We start from the raw sequence: 23,180 nt of genomic DNA, 5'->3' as shown, positions 1-23,180 counted from the left end.
AGCATTGGGACAGAATGAGGGGGAGTTGTGGAGTCAGGAAGTGAAAAGGGTGCTTAGGGTTGGCAAAGTGGCTTTTGAGGATGGCCTTTGTGTGACTAGGGTTGCAGGGGTGCAGACTAAGAGGCTTCTCTTCTCACAAGAAACCTTGCCCTCGGAAGACACCTTAATCTTATAGCTCTTTCTGGAGTCATTGCCTCCAAGAAAACCAGAAAGGACTCTCTGTGAATCACCACAGCAAAACCTTCTGTACTTCATGCATCATTAAAAATTCAGGGCACTCCCAGTCTGTTCCACCAGGCTTCCCAGGTAAGAGGAAGCCAAGCTTAGGAAAAAAGTGATGCGGTCCAGGGAGCGGCAAGGCTGAGCTAAGCTTCGCACTGCAGGCCCTCATTAACTAAGCTTGCTGAAGGGCTTTGGCTCCCTCGGCCTCCTCTGTGCCAGCTGCGAGGGTCGAGTGTGCCCCGCAGAGGCCCAGTCCCTGCCCAACTCGGCCACAAGTGTTTATCTTGCTGTACTAGCCAGAGCCCCGGTTCCCTGCAGACTTCTGCACCTCCTCCAATTCAACAGAAAACAGCTTCTCACCCTCAAGGCACCTGGTCTCGGAGAATTCTCTCGAAAGATCTTTTCCTGTTTCCAAAAGACATTCCTGAGCACAAGCAACCTTGGGTGCCTTAGTGAGAGTTGGAAAGACTGTGAGATGGCCCACCCCAAGCTGCGGGTTCAAGTTGATGCAGTTGACAAACAGGTCTCTCTGTGAGGCCCCCAGTGACCATAGCACCTAAAATTGCAACCCCCCACCTGCCTACTCCCAGCTTCCCTGACCTGCTCTCTGTTTCCACACATCATTTATTACCTCCTGACGTGATTGATTTCCTTTGTTGTTGCTGTCCATTGTCCATCTCCCTCCGTTAGGATTTAAGCTCAATAGGAGCAAAGATTTCTGTCAGTTTTGTTCACTGATGTACATATTTGCAGTTCTTAAAACAGTTGCCAAGGTTTACATAGAGTCTGCTCTGTGCAGAGCACTGTTTAAATTTCACAGATAAAGAAACTGAGGCACAGAGAAGTTAAGTAACCCATCCAATATCACATAGCTAGTAAATGGCAGAGTTGGTATTTGAACCCATGTGTATCCTTAACCACTAGGGCATACTACCAAAAAACAAAACAAAACAGTACCTTCCCATAGTAGGCCCTCCATAAGTGAACAAATGACTGAATCAATGAATGGAACTGTGAAGTGTTCCCCCTCATGTGGAGAATCTGGTCTACTATTCCACCACCACTCCACTATCCTGTGTGTGTCTCTCTCCCTAGGAGGCTCTCAGGATAATAAAAGTCTATGTATTTTTCAGTTCTCAACATCCTTCCTCCTCTCTTCCCTCCTCCCTCTCTTCATTTCTTGTCCCTCCCTTCCCTCCTTGCTCCCTCCTTCCTCTGGGCCTTGTCAGAGGCAGAGCGCTGCTTTGTGAAGGGGGTGCAGGCAGGCAACAAGCCTGTTCTTCAGCCATCCTTTCCTCTGGGTGTTTGGCTGGGCTCTTTTAGCACCTACAGTGCCTGGAACTAGAGGAGCAGCAAGTATGCATGAAGCAAGTTCTCTGAGCTTGGTAAGTGAACAGTGGGAAGGGCGATCTGGGTGAGGGAGAGAGACCCAGCACACCAACACTGGTCCAAAGCAGATTGATACAAAGCTGATTGAGGCGAGCCAAAGAAGGAAGATGACTAGAGGATAAAGAACTAGGACTTGGGGGCACCTGGGTGGCTCAGTCGTTAAGTGTCTGCCTTTAGCTCAGGGCGTGATCCCAGCATTCTGGGATCGAGCCCCGCATTGGGCTCCTCCACTAGGAGCCTGCTTCTTCCTCTCCCACTCCCCCTGCCTGTGTTCCCTCTCTCGTTGGCTGTCTCTCTTTCTGTCAAATAAATAAATAAAGTCTTTAAAAAAAAGAACTAGGACTTGAGCATTTAAAAATGCTTCTCAGAAGAGGTAGTATTTTAGCTGAACTTAATATTAAGGATGGGCAGGATTTCGAAAGATATCAGTGACAAGTGCATTCCAAGAGAAGGGAAACTCAGGGAGCCCTGAAGGCTGTTGGATTTGTAAATTTGGGACACAGCATTCCCAGAAGGTGTGCTTCCCATGTGGAGTGGAGACTAGGCTGGGCTTTGTGGGCCCTGCTTGTTTGTGGACACCTCCTCTACAGGGATGGTCTTTCCTTGGGCTTCCAAGTCACCTCTGAAGGAGACATGGGCTGGTGTTCTTAGTCATCTCATGTCCCGGTCTCATTTCTAGCTCCTATCTATATTGTTGTGTCACCTGGGTGAAGGAGAAGGCTGATTTCTTTTTTTTTTTTTAAAGATTTTATTTATTTATTCGACAGAGAGAGAGACAGCCAGCGAGAGAGGGAACACAAGCAGGGGGAGTGGGAGAGGAAGAAGCAGGCTCATAGTGGAAGAGCCTGATGTGGGGCTCGATCCCAGAACGCCGGGATCATGCCCTGAGCCGAAGGCAGACGCTTAACCGCTGTGCCACCCAGGCGCCCCCGAGAAGGCTGATTTCTTGCTCCACTCTGCCATTGCCTTGCTTGGCCTACTGTCAAGCAGGCAGGCAGCAAGGCTCTGGTAGGTTCTTTCCATGTGCCAGGCCTTAGGCCAGGAAAGGCATTCTCCTCCCCCCACCCCCACAGCCGGTGCCTTGGCTTTGCCATGTGGGAAATGAAAGGGTTGGATTCTGTGATCTTGAAAGTTCCTTCCAGCTGCAACATTCTAGGGGGGTATTTGAATGCCCTCCTTTTGAAGCTCCAAGTTCTGTAGGAAAATGATTATCATAAAAATGTTTCCAGGTTGGTGCACTGGCTTCTCTCAGGGCCTCACTGTTTGACAACCACTGTGCAGACTTAAGTAATATTTACATGCAAAAATGTTTTACTGTGGGATATCATCATTATCCCAGTGTCAAGGGCCAAGGATAACACCCCATCACAGACCTGCCCTGTTACATGAAGAAAGAAAGATTCATTCACTCATTCAGCTAAGCCCAACCATGTACACAAATCTGTACTAGGTGCTATAAAAAATATGGCTGATCTCACCATGGGCTCAGAAAAAAACAAAATCATCTGATTTGGGGAGGAAGGCACTAGTCATCTAAGAGCAACCATCCCCCACCCCAGGGTGAAAGCCTACCAAGGGGGCAGATGCCTTTGTACCGCAGCTCTAATGGGCCAACAGGTTGGAAGTGATTCTTTCGAATGAAAAGAAGCTAACTCCCTGTGGCTTCTGTCCTTGGATCCTGGTTCTCCACCCCCTTCTGCTTTGTACTCACTACTAATTTTATCTTCCTTCTCTGTGAAAGCCCTTCGAACACCTGAAGGCAGAGTTCTCCCTGCTCTTCTCTTCCTCAGGCTACATAACCTGTTTCTGAAGCCGGTCCTCAGGCTTGCTGTCCACCATACTGACTCTCTGCTCTCGCTTCTTTGACGTGGCTTCCTCTATTTCATCCTCGAAATCTTTCTCTTGCAGCAGATCACAAAGCTGCCAGTGGAACAAAGACGACCCAAGGGTTGTGCTGAGATTGTAAAATGAAGAAAGAAATGACTTGGTTCTTCGGAAAGAAGGTATGCTCTCAAAAAACAGTTCTCCAATGGCCGCTTTTCTTCGCATATCCCAGAAGGGCCAGAGAGGTCCGTTTAGTCTCTGCCGCATCTAGTTCTGACACGGATAGTTGGGGAAGTAAGAGGCTTGCTCAAGGACACATAGGAGCCCCAGACAGAGTCACCCCAGTCCAGCTCTCTTTCTCCTGTGCCACATCATGACCTTGCAGTTTAACAGGTCATCATCTTCTCCTAACAAACCATTTCCAGATAAGGTAAACTAATGCCCAGAAAGGGGCACTGACCTGTGTGTGGTCCCACAGCTGGGAAGTGGTGGAGGAACCCAGATTCATATCCAGGCTTTGGCTCCAAGTTTAGTTCTTTCCAGTGATAACCCAACTGTTTCCCCACTGGCCCTGTGTGCCTGCTCTGTGGATGCATAGGTGAGATGCCACATTGACCAATGTGGGGACACACATTTGGCTCTAAAAATTCACTCAGGACAGTACAGAGAAGATCTGGCAGCACTTGCATAAAGAAGATTTGAGGGGCTTGTTGACAGATGAACATGTTCCAGCAGTAAAACGTGGTCACCAAAAAGTGTTGACATGGTTAATAGAGGCCAGCATCCACAGAGCAGAGGGGATAGTTAGGCTGACCTCTGCTACTACAGAGACGGGAAAAGCAAGTTGGCTGTCTTGGGAGGTACTGAGTTTCTTGTTTCTGGAGCTGGGGAATAAAGGTTGGATAACTACTTGGCAGTTTGTGATTCTAAGAAGTATTTTTGTGATCCTTTTGTGATACTGTGAGCCTCCACTGGCCCACACATTCCCTGGGGCAACATTTGCTCCGCCTTGTCTAGTGGGGTTTGAGGGCCTTTTTGCGAGGAGAGGTAGAGAATGGTGGCTTTCTTGACTGGGACCCGAGACATGTGGAAAGGCAGATGCCATTTCATGTGTCTAGATAAAGCACAAGGCACTGATGTTAAGGTAAAGTGGGTGATGGGCAGCTATTTTTGGTACAGAACTTTCTAGGGGAAATCTTTTAACTACTATTTTCTTGTAGTCAGATCTCAGCCTGACCTGGAATCAGAGGACTGAGTGCACAACTTCTCCAAATCAAGATTTCTGAAAAAGCAGCTATTTTGTGGTGTAAACTTTGGCCTTCTCAGTTGACAAAGGCCTATGGACAGGCCTGCCTGGATGGGCCTCTCCAAGAAGCTGGCTCCTCTTTCACCCACCCTGGCTTCCTCAGGCCTAAAGTACCCACCTGTCCACCACAGCGGAGTGTTGGACATAGTTCCTAGCAAGAAAACCTAGATTTCCTAGGGCTTTACACAGTGGGGTGCTCAGAGCCTGGAGGGTGGGAGGCAAGGTGGGAAAGTACCAGGCTTGGCCCTTACACATTTAAAGTGAACTTGGTCAGCTCCATACTCCCTCTTAGGGGAATCACTCTGGGAACAGATCTTGTAAATCCTTATTCTTCTGGCTTAATATTCTCACAGCAGAATTTAGGGAGCTGAGAAACAGAAAGAGGGTGGGAGGGGGAAAGCCAGGGAAGTGGCCCTAACAGAGTTCTCAGTGCAGTTGACTGAGGGTGCATGTTCAAGGCACCAGCCATGTCCCCTCTCCCAGTCTATGGTCTACTGGGTAAGACCAGAAGCCCCAAGTACATTCATAAGATATAGAAGAGATCACAAACTTTCATGTAGGCCCGAAATGCCATAGGAGACATTGAGAGGACAGATGACACTTGTCAGGTAGCAGAAATGGGGGCAATGGCACTTCAGGTGGGGACAGCAGAGGAGCTGCTTCATAATCAGCATGTTTTCCATGTTCTACAAAGTCATCCAGGGTGTTTGTGTGAGGCTGGGGGGAGGAGGAAGGAGGGAGTTTGAAGGGTATGATGAGAGGGATTAGGGAGAGGGGGAGCCCTCTGGAGGGGTGGGTATGGCAGAACTACGTGGGGCAGGCCCTGACCTGGGAACCAAAGGAGCCAGCAAAGAGCTGTCTTGGTGGCAGGTTCTCACACGTGTGTGTATGGGTGCATATGCATGTACACAGGCAGACACGCACATACACTTCTTGGCCTTTAGCAATTTGATATAGTAAGGGCAAATGCAAATTAAAAATAAGAGGTTAAATTCTCCCTGTGGAAAAATAATGGAAGAGATTCCCTCTTTTTCTTTTCTTTCAGACTCTCCTCCTTCTCTGTCCTTTTCAAATGTATGTAAATTTTTTTAAGGGCTAAGCCTCTTGCCCATCTCACAACTCAAGAAAGTTCCCTCAGGGGCCTGGGAGCCAAACTCTTGCAATGTAATCATCAAGGAAAATAAGGTCCTGTCTCTCAGTTTCCTGGGAAAAGATGAGCCTATCTTTGGCTGTTACCTGACTGCAAATTATTCAACCTATCCGATATCATAGCTTGTATCCACTTAGCTATATGAGATTTCTGTCTTTGCAATCCCTTCAGTGGGTTGCCTGTGACAATCAGCGCATTCTAGTTTCATTCTAGTTGTTTGCTTTCTCTTAAACCTTTGTGGAGAGGTTTCCTGGGCTAGGAGGAAACTATTTCTCCAGCATCTCACACAAACACACATGTGCAACACCCACACTCATGCACAGTCACATGCTTGAGCGTGTCCACACCCTCTCACTGCTCCCCTCCTGGCAGGTGGTTGATGTCTTCTTCCCAGGGAGGCCTTGGCTATGCATGGCTGGGCTGGCATGCTTTCTTTGTCTTTTATTGTCTTTTCTATGTTTTTCACATGGTACCCAAACCACCAGCTCCTTTGAGTCTGGCTTCTTCTGGATTTCATTTACCTGCAGCTACTGCGTTTTTCCTTTCACCAGTGTTTCTTTTTTCAACTCATTCATGGAAAATGAAAAAGTAAAAACGGAGAACACAAATCATTACGTTGTACACCTGAAATTTTTTTTAAAGATTTTATTTATTTATTTGACAGAGAGAGAGACAGCCAGCGAAAGGGAACACAGGCAGGGGGAGTGGGAGAGGAAGAAGCAGGCTCTCAGCGGAGGAGCCTGACGTGGGGCTCGGGTCTCGAGCCCAGGACTCCGGGATCACGCCCTGAGCCGAAGGCAGACACGTAACCTACCCAGCCACCCAGGCGCCCCTGTACACCTGAAATTAACATAATGTTATGTATGCCAATTACACCTCCGTAAAACAAAATATGGACAACAGGAAAACAAAAATAACTCCAAACAAAACTTAACTGCCCTTTCGCATTGTGAACCTGCTAGAACTTTGGGTTTCACTGGAACTTATTCTCTCGCTCGCTCACTCATTCATCAATTATGTATTAATTTTATTCAATGGATATTAGGAGTGCAGCTGGGCTGGGTGTGTCAGCTTTGGGGCATGAAAGTGCTCGGAGGCCCAGATCTCACCCCAGACACCCCACTTGGTGGCATAGCGCTAACACCTCGAGGGCCTCAGGCTCTCACTCCGCCTTGCTACTCCCGGCTGCTGGTGGGTGGGATTTCCCTCCTGTCCAGGCCCCGCCTCCCGGCTAGCGGGAATGTGGTGCTGCTCCTGCGCAGTAGTGGGGGAGCCTTTGGACCAATCAGAGCCCAGGAAAATTGAGGCGGGTGGTGGCCCACCACCCTCCCCTCGGGCACTTGGCATTTGGGAGGACCACGTGGAAACCCGACTCCGAGGTTTCAGGCTCCTGGCCCGCAATCTCCCTGTGTGCGGTGTTTCCGGTGTTCAACCAACGGATCACAAGTACCTCCTCCAAACCTGGCCCTTGTTGAATACAATGTATGTCTGTCTTGGGGTGTGGGCCTGTCCCGTCAGTCCTCAGGGTGCCTTTGCGGTGGCAGGCCTATCTGGAAAGCTCTTGGACCAGGATCTTTCAGCTTGGCACTGGCAACTGGTTCCCTGCTGCTCCTTATGGGCCGCGGTTCCCTTCATAGTAACAAACCCTGTTATGTGCCCGGGGCTGCAAGCCCCTAGGCTGACCTTGTACCACCCTTGGCAAGGGGTGGGGCCTGTTTCACTGTTCCCCAGTGTCTACTTTCTCTTTGCCAGAAGGTACCCCAGGGCTCCATTTAGTGCTCTACAGTTGTCAACTCCCGGGCTTCAGATCCTGTGAGGCCAGGTGGGTGACAATAGTCTTCCGTGGACCTCAAGTATTCCCTGATTCCATTGGCAAGTCCCTTCATTAGCTTTAAGATCCCAGTTTAGCTGTCCCGCAGATGATAGAGTTGGGAGAGGAATCCTGATGTAAATTTTAGGAAAATGATTGAGAGGTGGGAAACAAGGGGTGGTGTGAGGCCTTCACACAGCTTCAAAATTTCCCTCAGCCTCAGTTTTTCCACCTATGAAATAGAGATGGTATATAAATTGTAGAGATTGTGAATAGACTCTGTAAACTGAAGCTCAGGGCACACTGTTTTGGGCAGTGGTGGTGACTGGAGCCCAATGCAGATGAGATAATGGAAAGAAGCTGGATTCAAAGAAAAATTGTCATCCTTCAGTAAAACTTGCATTTCATTAATAAGTGTTAAATTAGTTAATTTTCTGTTGCAAGAGACATCAACAAATAAACAACAACAAAACTTGCATTTTATTGCCCAGGGGTTCCTGAAAGAAGAGGTTTTTACTAAAATAACTCCAAGCCAAAACCGCTTATTTATTCTTTCTAGAGTGGAAGTAAGTTTTTTCACCAGGGGGCATATTTTACCAATTTGTATTAGAAAAAAAATCGCACCCCACATTATAAAGAAGCCAGGGTTTATCTCTCTTTCTCTCCCTCCCTCTCTCTGTCTCTTTATCCCCCCCTTCTCTCAGGATAACTTTTATTGATTGTATGGTGGAGCTTATTTCTATTTTTCTCATGGCTTAGTTTTTAAAATGCCACACTGTGCAAGGATTGGCTTCAGAGAGTGCCAGCTGGTGTTTCGAATACGGCCGTTCCCACCCAACCCCACCACCAGCTACCCAAAGGAGGACTGCGGTGGGTGGGGCGTGGGTTGCTGTGTGAGTCAGTAAAGCAAATTGGGCGATACTGCCAAACTCAACTTTGGGTGTACACTATCCATGTCACTGGGTTTACAGTACAGAGGTTTAAGACATGTACAATGGACGGAACACTGGACTGAGAGTTAGGAACTATGGATTCTCAAATCCTGTCACTAATCCAGTGAGTGTGGGGCAAGTCACTACCCATATTTGGCTCTGTTTTCTCAACTGAACTGAAAGGGCCACACCAGGGCTTTTGCTGTTTAAGAATCATTTTCTTATTCTTAGGGAATAAAGGAGGCGCCCCTTAGGGTTGCCTGCATCGTGACCACGCCCCCAACATGCCATTTCATTCCCATGGCAACGGCTGTTTGGGCTTCAGTGACCTCCAGTTCTTTAGCAGCTGCTGCAGGTAGGACGTTGCAGGACTTTGTTTAGGGGCCAGAGCGCTAATTTCTTTTTTTTTTCTCTTACAGATTGAATTTATTCTAAAAGTTCTATCTTCACCTCAGTGAGCTCACAGTAAATGCTGGTGGAGTGTGAAGTCAGCAACAAAAAGAGGTATGACAGCTTTAGTTTACTAAAAAATCCCAAACACTAATATGTAAATGAGATTAACTATGCATTTTGTCCCACATCAGATCTTATTTATGAATGGTTCTTGTCTGAGTTATCGCACAACTGCCACACAGACTGCTAATGTGAGAGTGTAAAAGTGCTGGTCTGGAGGCAGGATTTGAGCTAGGCCCCACAAGATAAATGTGTGACTTCTGTTAAGTCCCTTCCCTCTCCAGAACACAGTTTCCTCATTTGTACAAGAAGGAGTTTAGACTACTGGTATGGGCTGAATTTTGTCTCCCCTGCCCGTAGCCCAATTCCTATGTTGAGCTCCTAACCGGCAGTATCTCAGAATGGGACCTTATTTAGGAATTGGGTTGTAGATGTGATTAGTTGAGTCATGCTGGAATATGGTATGCCCCTAATCTAATATGACTGGCATTTTGATAAAAAGAAGATATTTGGATAAAGATACAGATACAGGGAGAATGCCATGTAAAGAGAAATGCAGAGATCTGGGGGATGTTTCTACATATCAAGGGTCACCAAAGATTGCCCGCAAACTACCAGAAACGAAGTGAGAGGCATGTAACAAATTCTCCCTCACCATCCTCAGAAGAAACCAACTCTGTCAACACCTCAATTGCAGACTTCTAGCCTCTAACAAATTTCTGTTGTTTAACCATTCTGATAGGGTAAGTTAGACAGGAGCTGGAGGCAAAGGTGGTGACAAATACATGATCCATTACAAGCCTGAGGGCACAACATTCTGACTTTGTGGCTTTTAACATCCTGGTCTTAAGCCTTTCTGGGGCTGACAGACCAAGAGCCACAGGTACAGAACTTGTGCTCTCCTCTTCAACTTTGACCCCCAGGGTAACCTATAGCTTCATTATAATATATTTACACTGTGATTTCAACCCCCACCCCCATAGAGGAAAATGGCCATGACAGTTCCAGCAAGAACCTTGTGGGGCCAAAAAATTCCCTCTCCCAACTGGTAGGAGGAGTTCCTTGGGTGTTCAGAAACAACTTCAATCAGACTTCCTGCTAGCTATGACCCATAACCTATGCAAACAAAAAAAAAAGAGACCCCTAGCCCCAGTGCAGTTGCCACCTCTGGGCCTGCCTGCTCTCCCACCTTGAGAGTGTACTGTCCTTAAAAAACTGCTTTGTGCTAGCTACTTTCCTTCTGCCTGTCTTTATTTGAGCGCAGATCCTCATGTAAATCTTTTGTGGTGGATCCAAGAGACCTCCATTCACACAATGCAGACTCTCTCCCACTAGTAACGATTCAATTTGCAGTTCATTGTTAAGGTAGCCCCAGCAAGCTAATACTACTATATCAGTGATTCCCAATCTTTTCCCTACCAAGAACCCTTTTGCTCTTTGTCCTCCTGTGGACCCAATTCATTTATTTAACAATTTTTTATTGAGCACCTACTATATACCAGGCACTTAATCTAGGCATTAGAGATACACAAAGACACAAAGCAAAGTTCCCTCCTCTTGTGTTCATTCCGTATGTTTTAAAATATTTAGTTGGCCAAGTGTATTATGGCTTATTTTATTTTAGTAATAATTTGTACATTTTCTCACGAGATAACCAGGATTATCTCATCAATGTGATATAATTAGTGCCTAAAATCAAAGAAAGGTCATATTCTAAGTAGCTGTTGATCCCTTATAGCAAGTAAATACATTGAATTTGTTAGGTTTTTAAAAAAATGTTGAAAATTATTCTCAGAAACTCTGTTACTACAATTATGGATCCCTAGGGGTTCAAGGACTTCATTATAAGGTGATTAGCTAGAGCAGAGGTGGCAAACTTTTCCTGTAAAGGGCTAGATAGTAAACATTTTAGGCTTTGCGGACTATACAGTCTCTGTCACAACTATCCAACATTGCCATTGTATTGTAAAAGCGGCTATAGATAATACAAAGTAATGAGCATGGCTGAGTTCCAATAACATTTTATTTATGGACACTGAAATTTGAATTTCATATAATTTTCATGTGTGGCAAAATATTACTCTTCTTTGATTTTTTTCAACGATTAAAAATGGAAAACCCTTTCTTAACTCACCAGCTATAGGAAAACAGGTGGCAGGCAGGCTGTATGTATTCACTCAGCTGGCCACAGTTTGCCAACCCCACAGTTAAATTCTGATTTTGCCCTAGTTCTGGAATTAGGTGATTCTTGTACCCTTAAGGGTCTAGATGAGGGCCAGAGAGGAATTAAGTTTGAACTCAAAACCGAGCTTCCTGCAGCCCAGTCCACAGCGCTTAACACTTTTACGCTGCCGTGTTTAGTCATGATTTCACATGTGGTTTTGTATCCATGTGGTGCAGAAAATAGATGTGTGGTCAGCGGCCCTTTCCAGGCGTTGACCATGTAAGGGTTGTCCTCTTATTAGCAGCCAGTGGCAACCTTATTTTGTCAAGCCTGACCCCAGGCTTACGGCACTGTTTTCGTTTATACCTCTCTCGGGTTGCGTGGCCCGGGAGGCCCATCTGTCCCTTACTATTTGAGTCCCTGTTGTCTCATTGGCAGCTTTCTGAGCAGCTGCAAAATGTTTTTAACTTTAAGTGGAAGTTGGGGTCACCGGCATCGTCAGGCCTGAACAGTCACTCTCAGCAAGGGCTCTTTCAGCTCTGACATTGACTAGCTTACGGACTCGGGTGAGTGTTAAACTAACTCCTCCCACTTTCCCACGGCTGGCTTTCACTGTTGGTAATAATGAGGCATTTCTCAAGGTCTGGGGAATAATATGCACTGCTTTTTTTGTGTTGTCTTCGGAAACTGCTCGGTTACTAGGACCACAGTCCTCTGCCTGGTCGTCCTTCTTTGCGGCTCATCTGCTCCGGTCTAGCCTCGAAACCGCAGCTCCGCGACGGGTGTCCCCAGGGGGACCAGAGGGGCTCACGCGCGCTCAGAGGGCGGCCGCACCGCCGCCCACCTCGGAGGACCATGCTGCGAGGCAAGTCCCGGCTCAACGTGGAGTGGCTGGGCTACTCGCCGGGCCTGCTCCTCGAGCGCAGACATCTCTTGACAGGGCGCACGCCTCGGAACCCTGGCCGGTAAGTCACGTGAGGGCCCGCGCCCGCGCCGCGCCGGCGCAGCCCAACGTCACCACGGCGCGCCGCACTTGCGTATTGCGTCCCGCCGTCCGGCACTGGCCGGCACTTCCGGCACGGCACGCCTCTACCGGTAGCCTGCCGAGCGGACTGAGTGCAGTCCCAGAGCCCAGCCCGCCTCTTCGCACCTGCTGCGGGCGCGGCTACACCATGGAGCGCCTTGATAAAGCGGCGCTGAATGCGTTGCAGCCGCCCGACTTCAGGTAGTCCCGAGCGGGGTCCAGGCCGGGAGGGGCCCTGACCGCAAGGCGACCTGGCCCTGGCCTGGAGTGGGGTATAAAAGAAGGCCCGAGCCGAGCGGGCTGGCCTGCGGTGGGCATGAGGTCTGGACCCTCGGGGCTAGGCTGCGGGGTGGGGGAGAAGGGAGGCAGGTTGGGGCCTGCAGCGTCTACACGCACGGGAGCAGGGACCTGGGGTCATAGGGGAGAGGTCGGCGGGCCTTCAGCTCATGCTTCTGTTCTGGCACTTCCTCTCGCTGTCGTCTGTTTTGCGATCTTGCTCTCTGCAATCTCTCCCCACTGCAGGGTGAGCTCCCTGAGGACAGGAACTCGGCCTTCTCCATCTACGTGTCCCCTACGGGGCCTGCATCGTTGGGGCTTAAATGTTTGCTGTATGAATGAATGAAGGAAAGAGAGTAGGGGCTGCCCCTGGTTTGAGACTGCTTTACTTGGGGGAGTTAGTAGAATGGGGATTGGTAGCTGAGTAGAACGGTTGTTCTGGCCCACTCTGGGGCCTTAGCCTAGCCAATGATACCTCGGTAGGCAAGAGGGTGGGGAGGGATTTAGCTGCCATTCGATGATGACCTACTTTTTGCCAGACTCAACTTAGGCTCTTTATTATATACGTTATCAAAATTAAAGTATTGTCTCCCCCCTTTTTTTTAAAGAAGATGAAGTTACTCAGGATAAGTGACTTGCCCAAGATCACACAGGCCACACAATTATGTGTTGAAGCTGATGTTTGACCAATCCCACTGATTCCAAAGCCTGTGATCTTTGGAGCCCGTGACCTTTTTCCCTCTCTTATGATGTCAATGTAGTTGTTTTTAAATTATTGTTTACTAGTGAGGATACCAACAGATAATTTTGTCAAGTACACTTAGAATATAGTGTAGCTGTTCTAGATTGATTCTAGTGTTATCTAATGGAATTTGCAGTGAAATCTACTTGCAGTGGAAGATTGCTTGCCACGGAAGGGAACGCGGTAAGCTGTATCTGTCTAGTGCTTGCTTTGGAAGTTCATATCAAGTGGGTAAACTCCAGGTGGTTTTATGAATGGGGGAGCAGTAGGGTTCATCCTGAGTTATTTCTTTGTGTGAGGCCCACTTTAAATCTGGACTTTCCCATTCTTTATTTCTAACAAGTCTCTGTAACACCCAATGAAAGATGCGTAGAAGAAATTAATTGAATTACATCAGTTGCTTTGTTTTAGAATAATTCAACTGTTACACGCAAGCTGGCTTGTGCCAGCAGAACTGCCAGCTGCAGTGGGGGTGTGGCTGGAAGCCAAAGAGAAAATGTCCTGTAAACACTAGAGGAAGTTTGCTAGTTTTCAAAAGTTTGTGTGCTTAACTTTATACTTAGTCCCATATTTGTGAGGTCATAGCCCAGAATAAAAGTCAAATTTTTGGAGCTTAAGGTAAAAGAAGTGAAAAAGTTGAAAATTAACTATGAATTGTTAAGGTGAGCGCATCCCTTACATAGAGTGTGTGGTCTAGAAATTAACGTGTAGAAAAGAAAAGATTATGTTTGAGTGATGGGATTGTAAATGCTTTTGTTTTCCTTAACACATTTTTATATGGTATTATGTCATCTTATCAATAATAATGTTTTCTGAAAGCCAGGTCAGATATTAGATATTCAAGAGAGATGATCTGAAGAACAAAAGAACCAGTTAACACTCCCTTTCTCTAGATTGTCAAGCTTTGTTTCTTTATCAGGTTAGATATCTTAACTTTGCATGCCTGAAATGAATGCTTGAACTCACCACAGAAACACCCAGAAAGTCATGTTTTTTGTTGGGATTCATGAAAGAAGTAGTCAGATACTGACATTGAATTTTTATAGACCTACTGTAGAAGTACTCATTCTTCATGAAGATTACACAGTAAATTTCCCTAAAAGTTTACTACTAGGAAACAGTTTAAAGGAGCATAACTATATTAGATGAGGACTGTGTACCTCAGTGATCACTGTAGGAGGATGTGTTAAAAGATGATCCACTGAAGTAGTGAAAGAAAATGTTAGAACGTATACATTAATTTATTTTAACTTTATCCTTTTTAGTGTCTGGTTTTGCATATGTTTTATATTTTAAGGAATGAATTGATAATATGTGTGTAGATCTGTTTAAAAAAATCAGTATGCCTTTATGTGGGGTTTCTGCTCAAAACTTATATTTAAGATGGATTAATAGTCAAAGTTTGTAGACCGTTGTTTATAAACCACAAACTTGAGATGTTCCCTTTCTGGACTGCTAGAAAGCTCCTCGCTAATCATTTACACGGTTATCAGAACCCCTTTGCCTGGATTTTCTGGGGCTCAGAGAAATGTGCAGGACTATATAGGAAGCAAGCCGGCACGTTAAGTGCTGTAATAACAGGTATGAGCTAAGTGTGATTGCATCCCAGAGCAATGAATCATTTTAGCCAGAGTGATCAGGAAAGGTGCCTGGAAGGAGAGGCTCTTTTGAGGGGGACCTTGAAGGCTGGGCTGTCTCCTTCCTAAAGATACGAGAACTGGAGCCTCTGAGGATTACCAGAAAGAGAATTAAGTTCAAGTGTTGACAGTAAGCATAAAGTGTAAAGTGTGTCAAAAAAGGACCTTAAGCTAAATGATTAAAGCTGTAGGGTTTACTGCGTTTACAGTGTAGGTGGTGGTATGTATGAGGTACAGATGTGTCCAGGGTTCCTGGAAACCTGTGGCTTCACCTCCAGTAGTACTGCTCATTTGTAGCAATATATAGGACAAATGCTGACATATATCTACTTCTTGAAAAGTCAGTGAAACAACATTAAGGAACATTTTGAAAATGGGGAAATAATTTTTGTATATTAATCTGGAGTCCTTTTTTATGTGCCTACATTTTAAAAACAATTGGAATAGTATATGTCAGGGGTTGGTGAAGTTTTTCTGTGAAGGACCAGATAGTAAATATTTTAGGCTTTGAGGACCATATAGTTTGGCACCGCTACTCAGCTTGTCCTTTATAGTTCCAAAGCCACCTCAGATGATACATAAACAAATGGATGTGTCTGTGTTCCAGTTAAACTTTATTTATAGAAATAGGCATTGGGCCATTAGGCCTTATTTTGCTGACCCCTAATATACATAATATAATGTGGTTTGCCTTGTTCATTTGTCACATGAGGACTTTCTGAGTAATGGTCAAAATTCTTTTTAATGGGTCCATATATTGATGTACATCAATTGTGAAATCATTTTCTTATTATGGACATTTTTATTGAATTCAGTTTTGTTTGTGCTTTTATGTTAATCTCTTTTCTCTTTTTTATGTTAATCTTTGTATTAATGTTTTTATTTTTTATTTTTTTAGGTTTGCCATCAAATTTATTTTTATTTTTTATTTTTTTTCTTTCAGCGCTTTATTTTATTTATTTTTTTGACGCAATGTTCCATGATTCACTGTTTGTATATAACACCCAGTGCTCCATGTAATACATGCCCTTCTTAATACCCATCACCGGCCTATCCCAATCCCCCATCCCCCTCCCCTCTGAAGCCCTCAGTTTGTTTCCTAGAGTCCATAGTCTGTCATGGTTCATGCCCCCTTCTGTTTACCCCCTTCATTCTTCCCTTCCTTCTCCTACCGATCTTCCTATTTCTTATGTTCCATAAATGAGTGAAACCATGTGATAATTGTTTTTCTCTGCTTGACTTACTTCACTTAGCATAATCTCCTCCAGTCAGCAACATGTATTAATGTTTTTAAGTAGCAGATTATCAGACTTGTTTTTCCTCAGTATGTAATTTGAAAAGCTTGATTGCATTCTTCAGAATGGTTTTATTGTATTCTGGAATAAAACTTTTGCCATTGGAATATTCCCTTGATTTTAAAATAACCTCTGGACAAATAGAATTCACTGAATAGAAGGTGTTTTGACATTAAATTTTTTTTAAAGATTTTTTTTAATTTATTTATTTGACAGAGAGAGACAGCCAGTGAGAGAGGGAACACAAGCAGGGGGAGTGGGAGAGGAAGAAGCAGGCTCCCAGCGGAGCAGGGAGCCCGATGCGGGGCTCGATCCCAGAACGCTGAGACCACACCCTGAGCCGAAGGCAGGCGCTTAACGACTGAGCCACCCAGGCGCCCCTTGACATTAAATTTTTAATGCATCCATATTACATGAAGACCATCTGAGTTGTACTATAGCTATTTAATTACAAAGAAATTTAAGTTTCCTTCAGCTGCATCCAAGTTGTGGACTGCTTTTTCTCTGGAGAGTCTTATACCTTGTTTTTACTGTATCCAGCTTGATAGGATGCTTTGTGAAGGAACATCATTAGTTGCTTTCCATCTTCTCCTTTACTACCTCCATTATATATTCTGTAATTAGGGTACACTCGCGTAACACTTTGGAGACTATAAACCACTCTCATACTTTGACACTTCCTCTCACACTGGATCTGAATGATATCTCTTGGGTGTTTTCTGGGTCTTTAGGATCTTCTAGTTTTGCGTCCTTGACTCTACTCTTCTTTCTCTGGCCACTACTTCCAAGGCAGGGGCAGGGTTTCCAGCGTCTTCTTTGTGGACACAAAACCAGTTGGAAATGGCTGTACAGGTTCTGATTTTCTCTTTGTTTACTTTCTTCCAGAAATGAAAGTTCATTAGCATCTACCCTGAAGACGCTCCTGTTCTTCACAGCTTTAATGATCACAGTACCTATTGGGTTATATTTCACGACTAAATCTTATGTTTTTGAAGGTAATCCTAGATGATAAAACAAGACATTTTCCCCTTAGTATACTTAAGATTCTGTGTGTTTATGATCTCTTTATATCTGTAAGCTGGGTATTCTTAATTTGCTTCTTCCGTCTATTTCTGTTTCGCTTTTCAAAAATCACGTTGTTCAAATGAATCTTCCTTCATGAAATTAATTTGTTCATCATTGAGTTATTTTAGCGTGACAGTGTATTTGTTGATTGTTTTCTGTGAAATAGCTTGCAGGTCCGTCCTTTTACTATACCTCTGACAGCAAGAGTTGGCTGACATGGGAGGAGGAATTTGGGGCAATGTACCTTTGGTGGCAGACATTAGTAGAAAAAGAAAATAAAGTCCCCGTTCTTATGTTGAAGTCCATAAGTGAAGTGAGTTTTCACTCAGAATAATGTTCTTTGTGTATAGAAGGTATTCAGATCTTTAAATGAATACATGATTTATCACCACCCAAAGTATTACTTTTTAATTGCCTGACTAGTTAAATAAATATATAGCTAATAAAAAGTAGTATGATTTGTTTTTTGCTCTTTGATAAATTTTGGAATAAAATGGAAACTTTTTTCTCTTGATAGGCGCCTTTGGGATGTCCAATAGGGACAGCTATTTTTATGCTGCTATTGTTGCGGTGGTCGCCGTCCACGTGGTGTTGGCCCTCTTTGTTTATGTGGCCTGGAATGAAGGCTCACGACAGTGGCGTGAAGGCAAACAGGATTAAATTGAACATCACCTTTTGATAGCATTAAATTGATTTTTTAAAATGGTGAATGTGTCTGGGATATTGATGATTTCAATAAAGTCGAGAACATGTTAAAATCAATGTGAAAGAGTCACATTTGACTAGTGTAAATTTCGATCCTTCTAATACAAAGATTTGTATCATCAGTTTTAACTGTATGAGCCTCTCATTTGCAAATGAGAATTTGGAAAAGTTAAGTTGGTTGCAAATAAGTATGTGAACTTAGTTATACATTCTGGGAAGAATTTGATTATCTCACAACCAGAAATGTTTTACAGCATTTTGTCTTTTGGTTGGTTTTAAGGTTTACTTCTCTGGATATTTTAAGATGTACACAGTGAAGGAAATCTAAACTATTTTTCACTAGAATGCTTTCCCTTACTATCATGGAAGTCCTGGGTCATTGGATTTTAGGTTGTAAATTCCTATGCAAAATTGCTTGAATTGTGGGTTTTAGACTTCATCTGAATGTCCCTGAGAAATTTTGCATACATTGTAATCCCTAGTCAATAGGAATCTTTTTCATCATATTATTTCATGGGAAGATTAGGCTGAATCACACCCATTCGTGTAAAAGGACTGGTTTATTGAAGGATCTAGGTAGCAAAGCAGAGAGGTAGCTACCTGGGCACTCAGCCTTTGCAGGCTATCCTGTGCTTTTAGGCTGACTTTTTAACGATCTGCTTCGCTCTGTCATTCAACAATGAAGTAATGCTTTCATTACAGGGTTTGTGTAAACTCCCTTTCAGTTTGTTTTTCCTACTTTTTAATAGGGTATATGATAGGAATTTACATTTACATGTGTCCATTTTCACATACTTCCTGAAAGTAGACTATTTTTATCATCCAGGAAGTATTCTCGGGATTGCTAATCAAGTCTTTTTTAATCAGAGCTGTTATATCCCAGATATATATAGTTACATAATCTTGAGGTCCTATTTGATAGAAAAAGACCCTGTGGTTTTACTTCAGTATCCTTAGTCTGTTCTTTCCGGCTACCTGATACTACTTGTGTGTAGTCTAAAAACACACCTGGAAAAATGCATATTGAAACATATTGAAACAGGAAGAGAATTTAAATTCCCTGTGATGTTGCCACATGGAGATAAACACTATTTTGGTTTATATTCCATGTGCATTTCCTAATGCTAGTTCAATACACTGAATGTTTGGTTTAAGTTCAAATCCTGCCTGTGTTACCTCACAGCTATTTGCATTTTTTTCCAGATGAATAATTATTGGACATCTTCTTGAAAAAGCACATTCTACCTTTACTCTTTTTTGCTGGATAGATATCTCATTGTTACAATTTCCTGTTACTAGTAATTCCTAATACAGTGGCCCTTGCTGTTTTTGCCATTACTGATTTGTCTGTTCACCCCTATTTTTGTTGTGCAACTGGACTAAAGGAATAGGGAGATGGTTAGACATAAAAGCTAAGTACGCATTTGTGTTTAATTGTTGAGAAAAAATGAAAGATGACTTGTAGGACTATTATTTTTGCTTATAGTTAAATGTTGTCTACAGTTTAAATGTCTTTAAGCAGTTATTCTATATGTGAAGTGTTTTCTTAAAGACTACAGGTTTAGTATAAAATTGTACAAATTTAATATAAAATTGTAGAATACCTCAGTTTAAGTCCGGGGTACTATGTGGTAGATTTCGAAATGGTTGTCCTTTAGATGCCTTGTTATATACTTAGAATTGTTGTCCACCTAATTTCTTCTCTATAATGCTAAGGTTTTGTGCTTTGGGGATCTCACGCTGTTTGTAAAATATGAATGTCCAGTGTTAGATTAATTTGTTTTATTTCAGATGTTTGCTGAGTAGAAAACGATATGGGTGTTTTTCTGCAATATTTAAACCAGGGATTCATGCAAAAGCAGTTGTAATTTCCTCTTGGAAAAAGTACCAAGTGTTTGAAAGTTAGAATTGGATGCTAGGGTTGATATTTAGGATTGTTAAAATATAGGCTTGTTTTCAAACCAGTTAATTTTTTCCTGGAGTTTTAACTGTTAACTCTTTACTTTGCTGCTGTTGAAATGGCATACGGTATTTGACATACAGATTTATTTTTCAAGATGTCTCACTGATTTCCTCTTGCACAATGTACATACTTCAGGATGTATACAAAGGAAAGCTACAGTTGAGCCGTTACATGTGTTTTAAGATAGGAACATGTTCACTATTGTTTGAAAATGGATTGTAAGAATAACCTCAATTAGGAAGCGTAACTTGAAGTGTCAGCAAGAGCTACTGATAAACACATTACCTTCCTCCCCTCACCTCTCATTTTGCCCCGCCCTGCCAGAATATAATCTTTTCTTCCCTGTTGTGCTAGAAAATGAAGTGTGTTGTAGAATGCATCTGATGTTATTAGCTCTTCAAGTGGGTAGATACTGCGTTACGTGTAACAGCAGAATTCAGTTTTGAGTCGTTATTGAAGGAACTTAAACATCTTTAAAAAAGACCTCCTGTTTTCATGGAAATCTAAAATATGCATTGTAATAATTAGGCTATTTTCATCATAAAAATCTCATCACCTTTGCCAAAAGAGGCCGCTGATTGACTTGTTTGATATTTATCTGCCATTTTCATATAAATTTTATATATACAGCTAGAGTACCCAAGGAGACCAGTAAAAACAGTTAAATAAGGTGTACCCAAGGAAAGATGATAGCCAAAGGTACACGAAACAAAGAAATATCTAGTGTGTATTTCTCATCTCTAGACAAGTTCATGTTTATTGCTTTATTTATGATCAAGTGAAGTCATAGACCATTGTTGGGCCCACTTTATAAATGGTTCAACAGTTTGTCACTTGTCTGAGGTCAGCAGCAGATTTTCTCTGCTGTCAAGCAATCTGTGTCCTCCAACAGAGTAGTACAACTTTATTAGTTCAGACTCCACTCTTAGATTTAAGATAAGTTTTGCGAGAGCTGGGCTGAAGCAAAACGTTGATAACTTGACAAGATTTCTTTTTTCTTTCTGCAGAAGGAGAAGGGTCACCTGAGAAAATAAATTATTTTCAGGGACTTTGGGAATCTAACAACAACTATTACATGTAATTTATGAATAGTCAAATCCTTTATATATTCATTAAAATAGTCTGGAATTCTCCAACTTAACATCACTCCTGGCCACACTTTCCTTTCCTTTCTTTCATTGCAACATGTTCTTAAGAGTAGTATCTGCATTCCTTTTAAGATGTTCTACAGTCATATTTGTCAGTTACACGGACTAGTCTTCCTTTTTCTCCAGTGAAATCTCACTGAACAGTAATAATAGCAATAGCTAACAACATCTGCACAGCACCTTACAGTTTGCAAAGAACGTTCACATATTCTTGTTTGAGTTTTGCATAGTGAACCTGTTACGAGATGTCTCTTAACATCCTTGCTGAAGACGTTAGAATCTTTAACTCAGTAGAGTCATTGAGTATGCTGTAGTCTCTGAATAGTGCCCTGACTAGGGGTGGGGATTAGATGCACTATTTTGAAAGCTGTGTGTAATTATCGAAATGGGGGGCTTGAGTTCTTTAGCCACTTGAATCAGATTTACTTTTGTAAGTGACACTTTTCTAACTGTTACCTGGATGGATTTTGTATCCATTATATTCTAACCTGTAATTTGTATAGATTTACCATCTATTGTCATTAAAAAAGTGTTCATAATGTGACTTTGGTGTGTCCTGATTCAGTGAATAGTAAGTTTATTACGTCTTTTTTTTTAAACACTTGTTTGCCTCTGTTTATACCATGTAAAATATATAGAGTTGTCAAGGGTAAGCTTTTATGCAATAATTGTAGACCAGAGATGCTCAAACTGGTGGGGGGCCCTAAGGGGTACTGAGACAGGAAGGGCTGAGTATACCCCATCTGTGGGACCCATCAGAAGTGGTGTGGCACTAGGAAAAGAAAGCAGCATCTTGCCCTGTGGCTTTTTAAAGAAAATTCATTTGGGAGTGAATGGTCTTCATATACTGCTAAAGGAGTAATACCTGTGGCTAAGTAATTAAATATGGGGGAAGTCAATTCCTTGCCCTGTGCCAGTTACCTTTGTCAATGGCCCTCTAGCCACCTTTTGATTGTACTCCACCTCCTTTCTGTGCTTCTAAGGGCTCTGGCTAGTTCTTAATAAATGCTGTCCACCTCTAAAAACGATTTGAGACATCTTAGTATCAAAATATACAGATTATATAGAGTCATATTTATATACAAAAGTATAGGTTATAAGATGTCGAGGGAACTCAGGACACATGTAAGCGCATTGCAGAAACCACTGGAATCACCTTATAGGATTTACTGCCCAGTCCTACTGAGTCAGAACCTCTGGGGGTGGGGCCTGGAAATACATGTCTGTAACAGGCTATAACTGAGGAAGCCAGTTTGAGAACTGCTGTTAGAGATTGGGAATTGTTAATGTGTGTTTTTAATGCTGGACTTGAAGATGTTTATATAAAGCAGGCTTGAAATAGGTACTTTATTAAGCAAAGGTAGAGTCCTGCATAATGCTATATATTGAAGGCTCAGCTTAAAATCGGGAGAGCTTTCTTGGATATCTGACCATCACGTTGACTTTGCTTCACTGTTAAGGAATTCTATGAAAACTGGTACAGGGACAGCCCTCTTAGAAACAGCTTCGGCATATTAAGAAATGGCCACTGCTGCTCCTCTGATGCCTTCCTCTTATTTGGAATTCTTACCATTGTCTTTGAAGAGAGGGGAAAACCTAGCACAGGCATTTAAGAGAATCTGGTTTCAAAAGTGAAGGAGCTAATGGAGAAGGCTGGCATATCTAGGCATATCTGTTCTATGAATAGTATGACTCCCTTGCCCCCAAATACTTTTCCTGTCACTGCTTACGTCTTCCCACTTCATTTCCGTACACCCTGCTGTTTTGCTCATGCTCACTCCCACCTCACAGCTTTATATTGGCTGTTCACTCTGCCCAGTACCCTCTCCCCCAGATTCTCCCAGGGCTGGCTCTTTCTCACCATTTAGGTCTCAACTCTCATGTTGCCTCTTCTGAAAGGCCTCCCCCATCCCTCTCACAATACATAATATTGGGTGAAATTATCCTGTTTGTTGGCCTGCCTCCACTATACCGTATGCTTCAGTATGCCACTGAACCCCCAGTGCCTTGCACTTATTTTAGTAAGGATGTTCTTGGCCAACTGGAACTAACAGAAACCACAGTTCAAACTGGCT

The 23,180-nt window shown here is 43.4% G+C and overlaps 1 protein-coding gene across 2 annotated transcripts; it reads left to right on the top strand.

Moving 5' to 3' along the window:
- Positions 1–11,575: 11,575 nt before the first annotated feature.
- Positions 11,576–21,649, top strand: VMA21 (vacuolar ATPase assembly factor VMA21). 2 transcript variants are annotated; one of them, XM_045790493.2, is made up of 4 exons: positions 11,576–11,816; positions 11,953–12,215; positions 17,110–17,219; positions 17,807–21,649. In XM_045790493.2, exons 2-4 carry the CDS (start codon positions 12,106–12,108, stop codon positions 17,947–17,949), a joined length of 363 nt encoding a protein of 120 aa, XP_045646449.1. In that variant the 5' UTR covers positions 11,576–11,816; positions 11,953–12,105; the 3' UTR covers positions 17,950–21,649. The 2 variants fall into 2 exon arrangements, with proteins under 2 accessions (XP_045646449.1, XP_045646451.1); XM_045790495.2 differs by lacking the exons at positions 11,576–11,816; positions 11,953–12,215 and adding an exon at positions 12,298–12,475.
- Positions 21,650–23,180: the final 1,531 nt, after the last annotated feature.

The sequence above is a fragment of the Ursus americanus genome, chromosome X (genome assembly GCF_024610735.1).
Source record: "Ursus americanus isolate L20-20 chromosome X, mUrsAme1.1.p, whole genome shotgun sequence".
NCBI lineage: Eukaryota > Metazoa > Chordata > Mammalia > Carnivora > Ursidae > Ursus > Ursus americanus.
The sequence above is the reverse complement of the archived record's forward strand: the minus strand, read 5'-3'. Positions and strand labels throughout refer to the sequence as shown.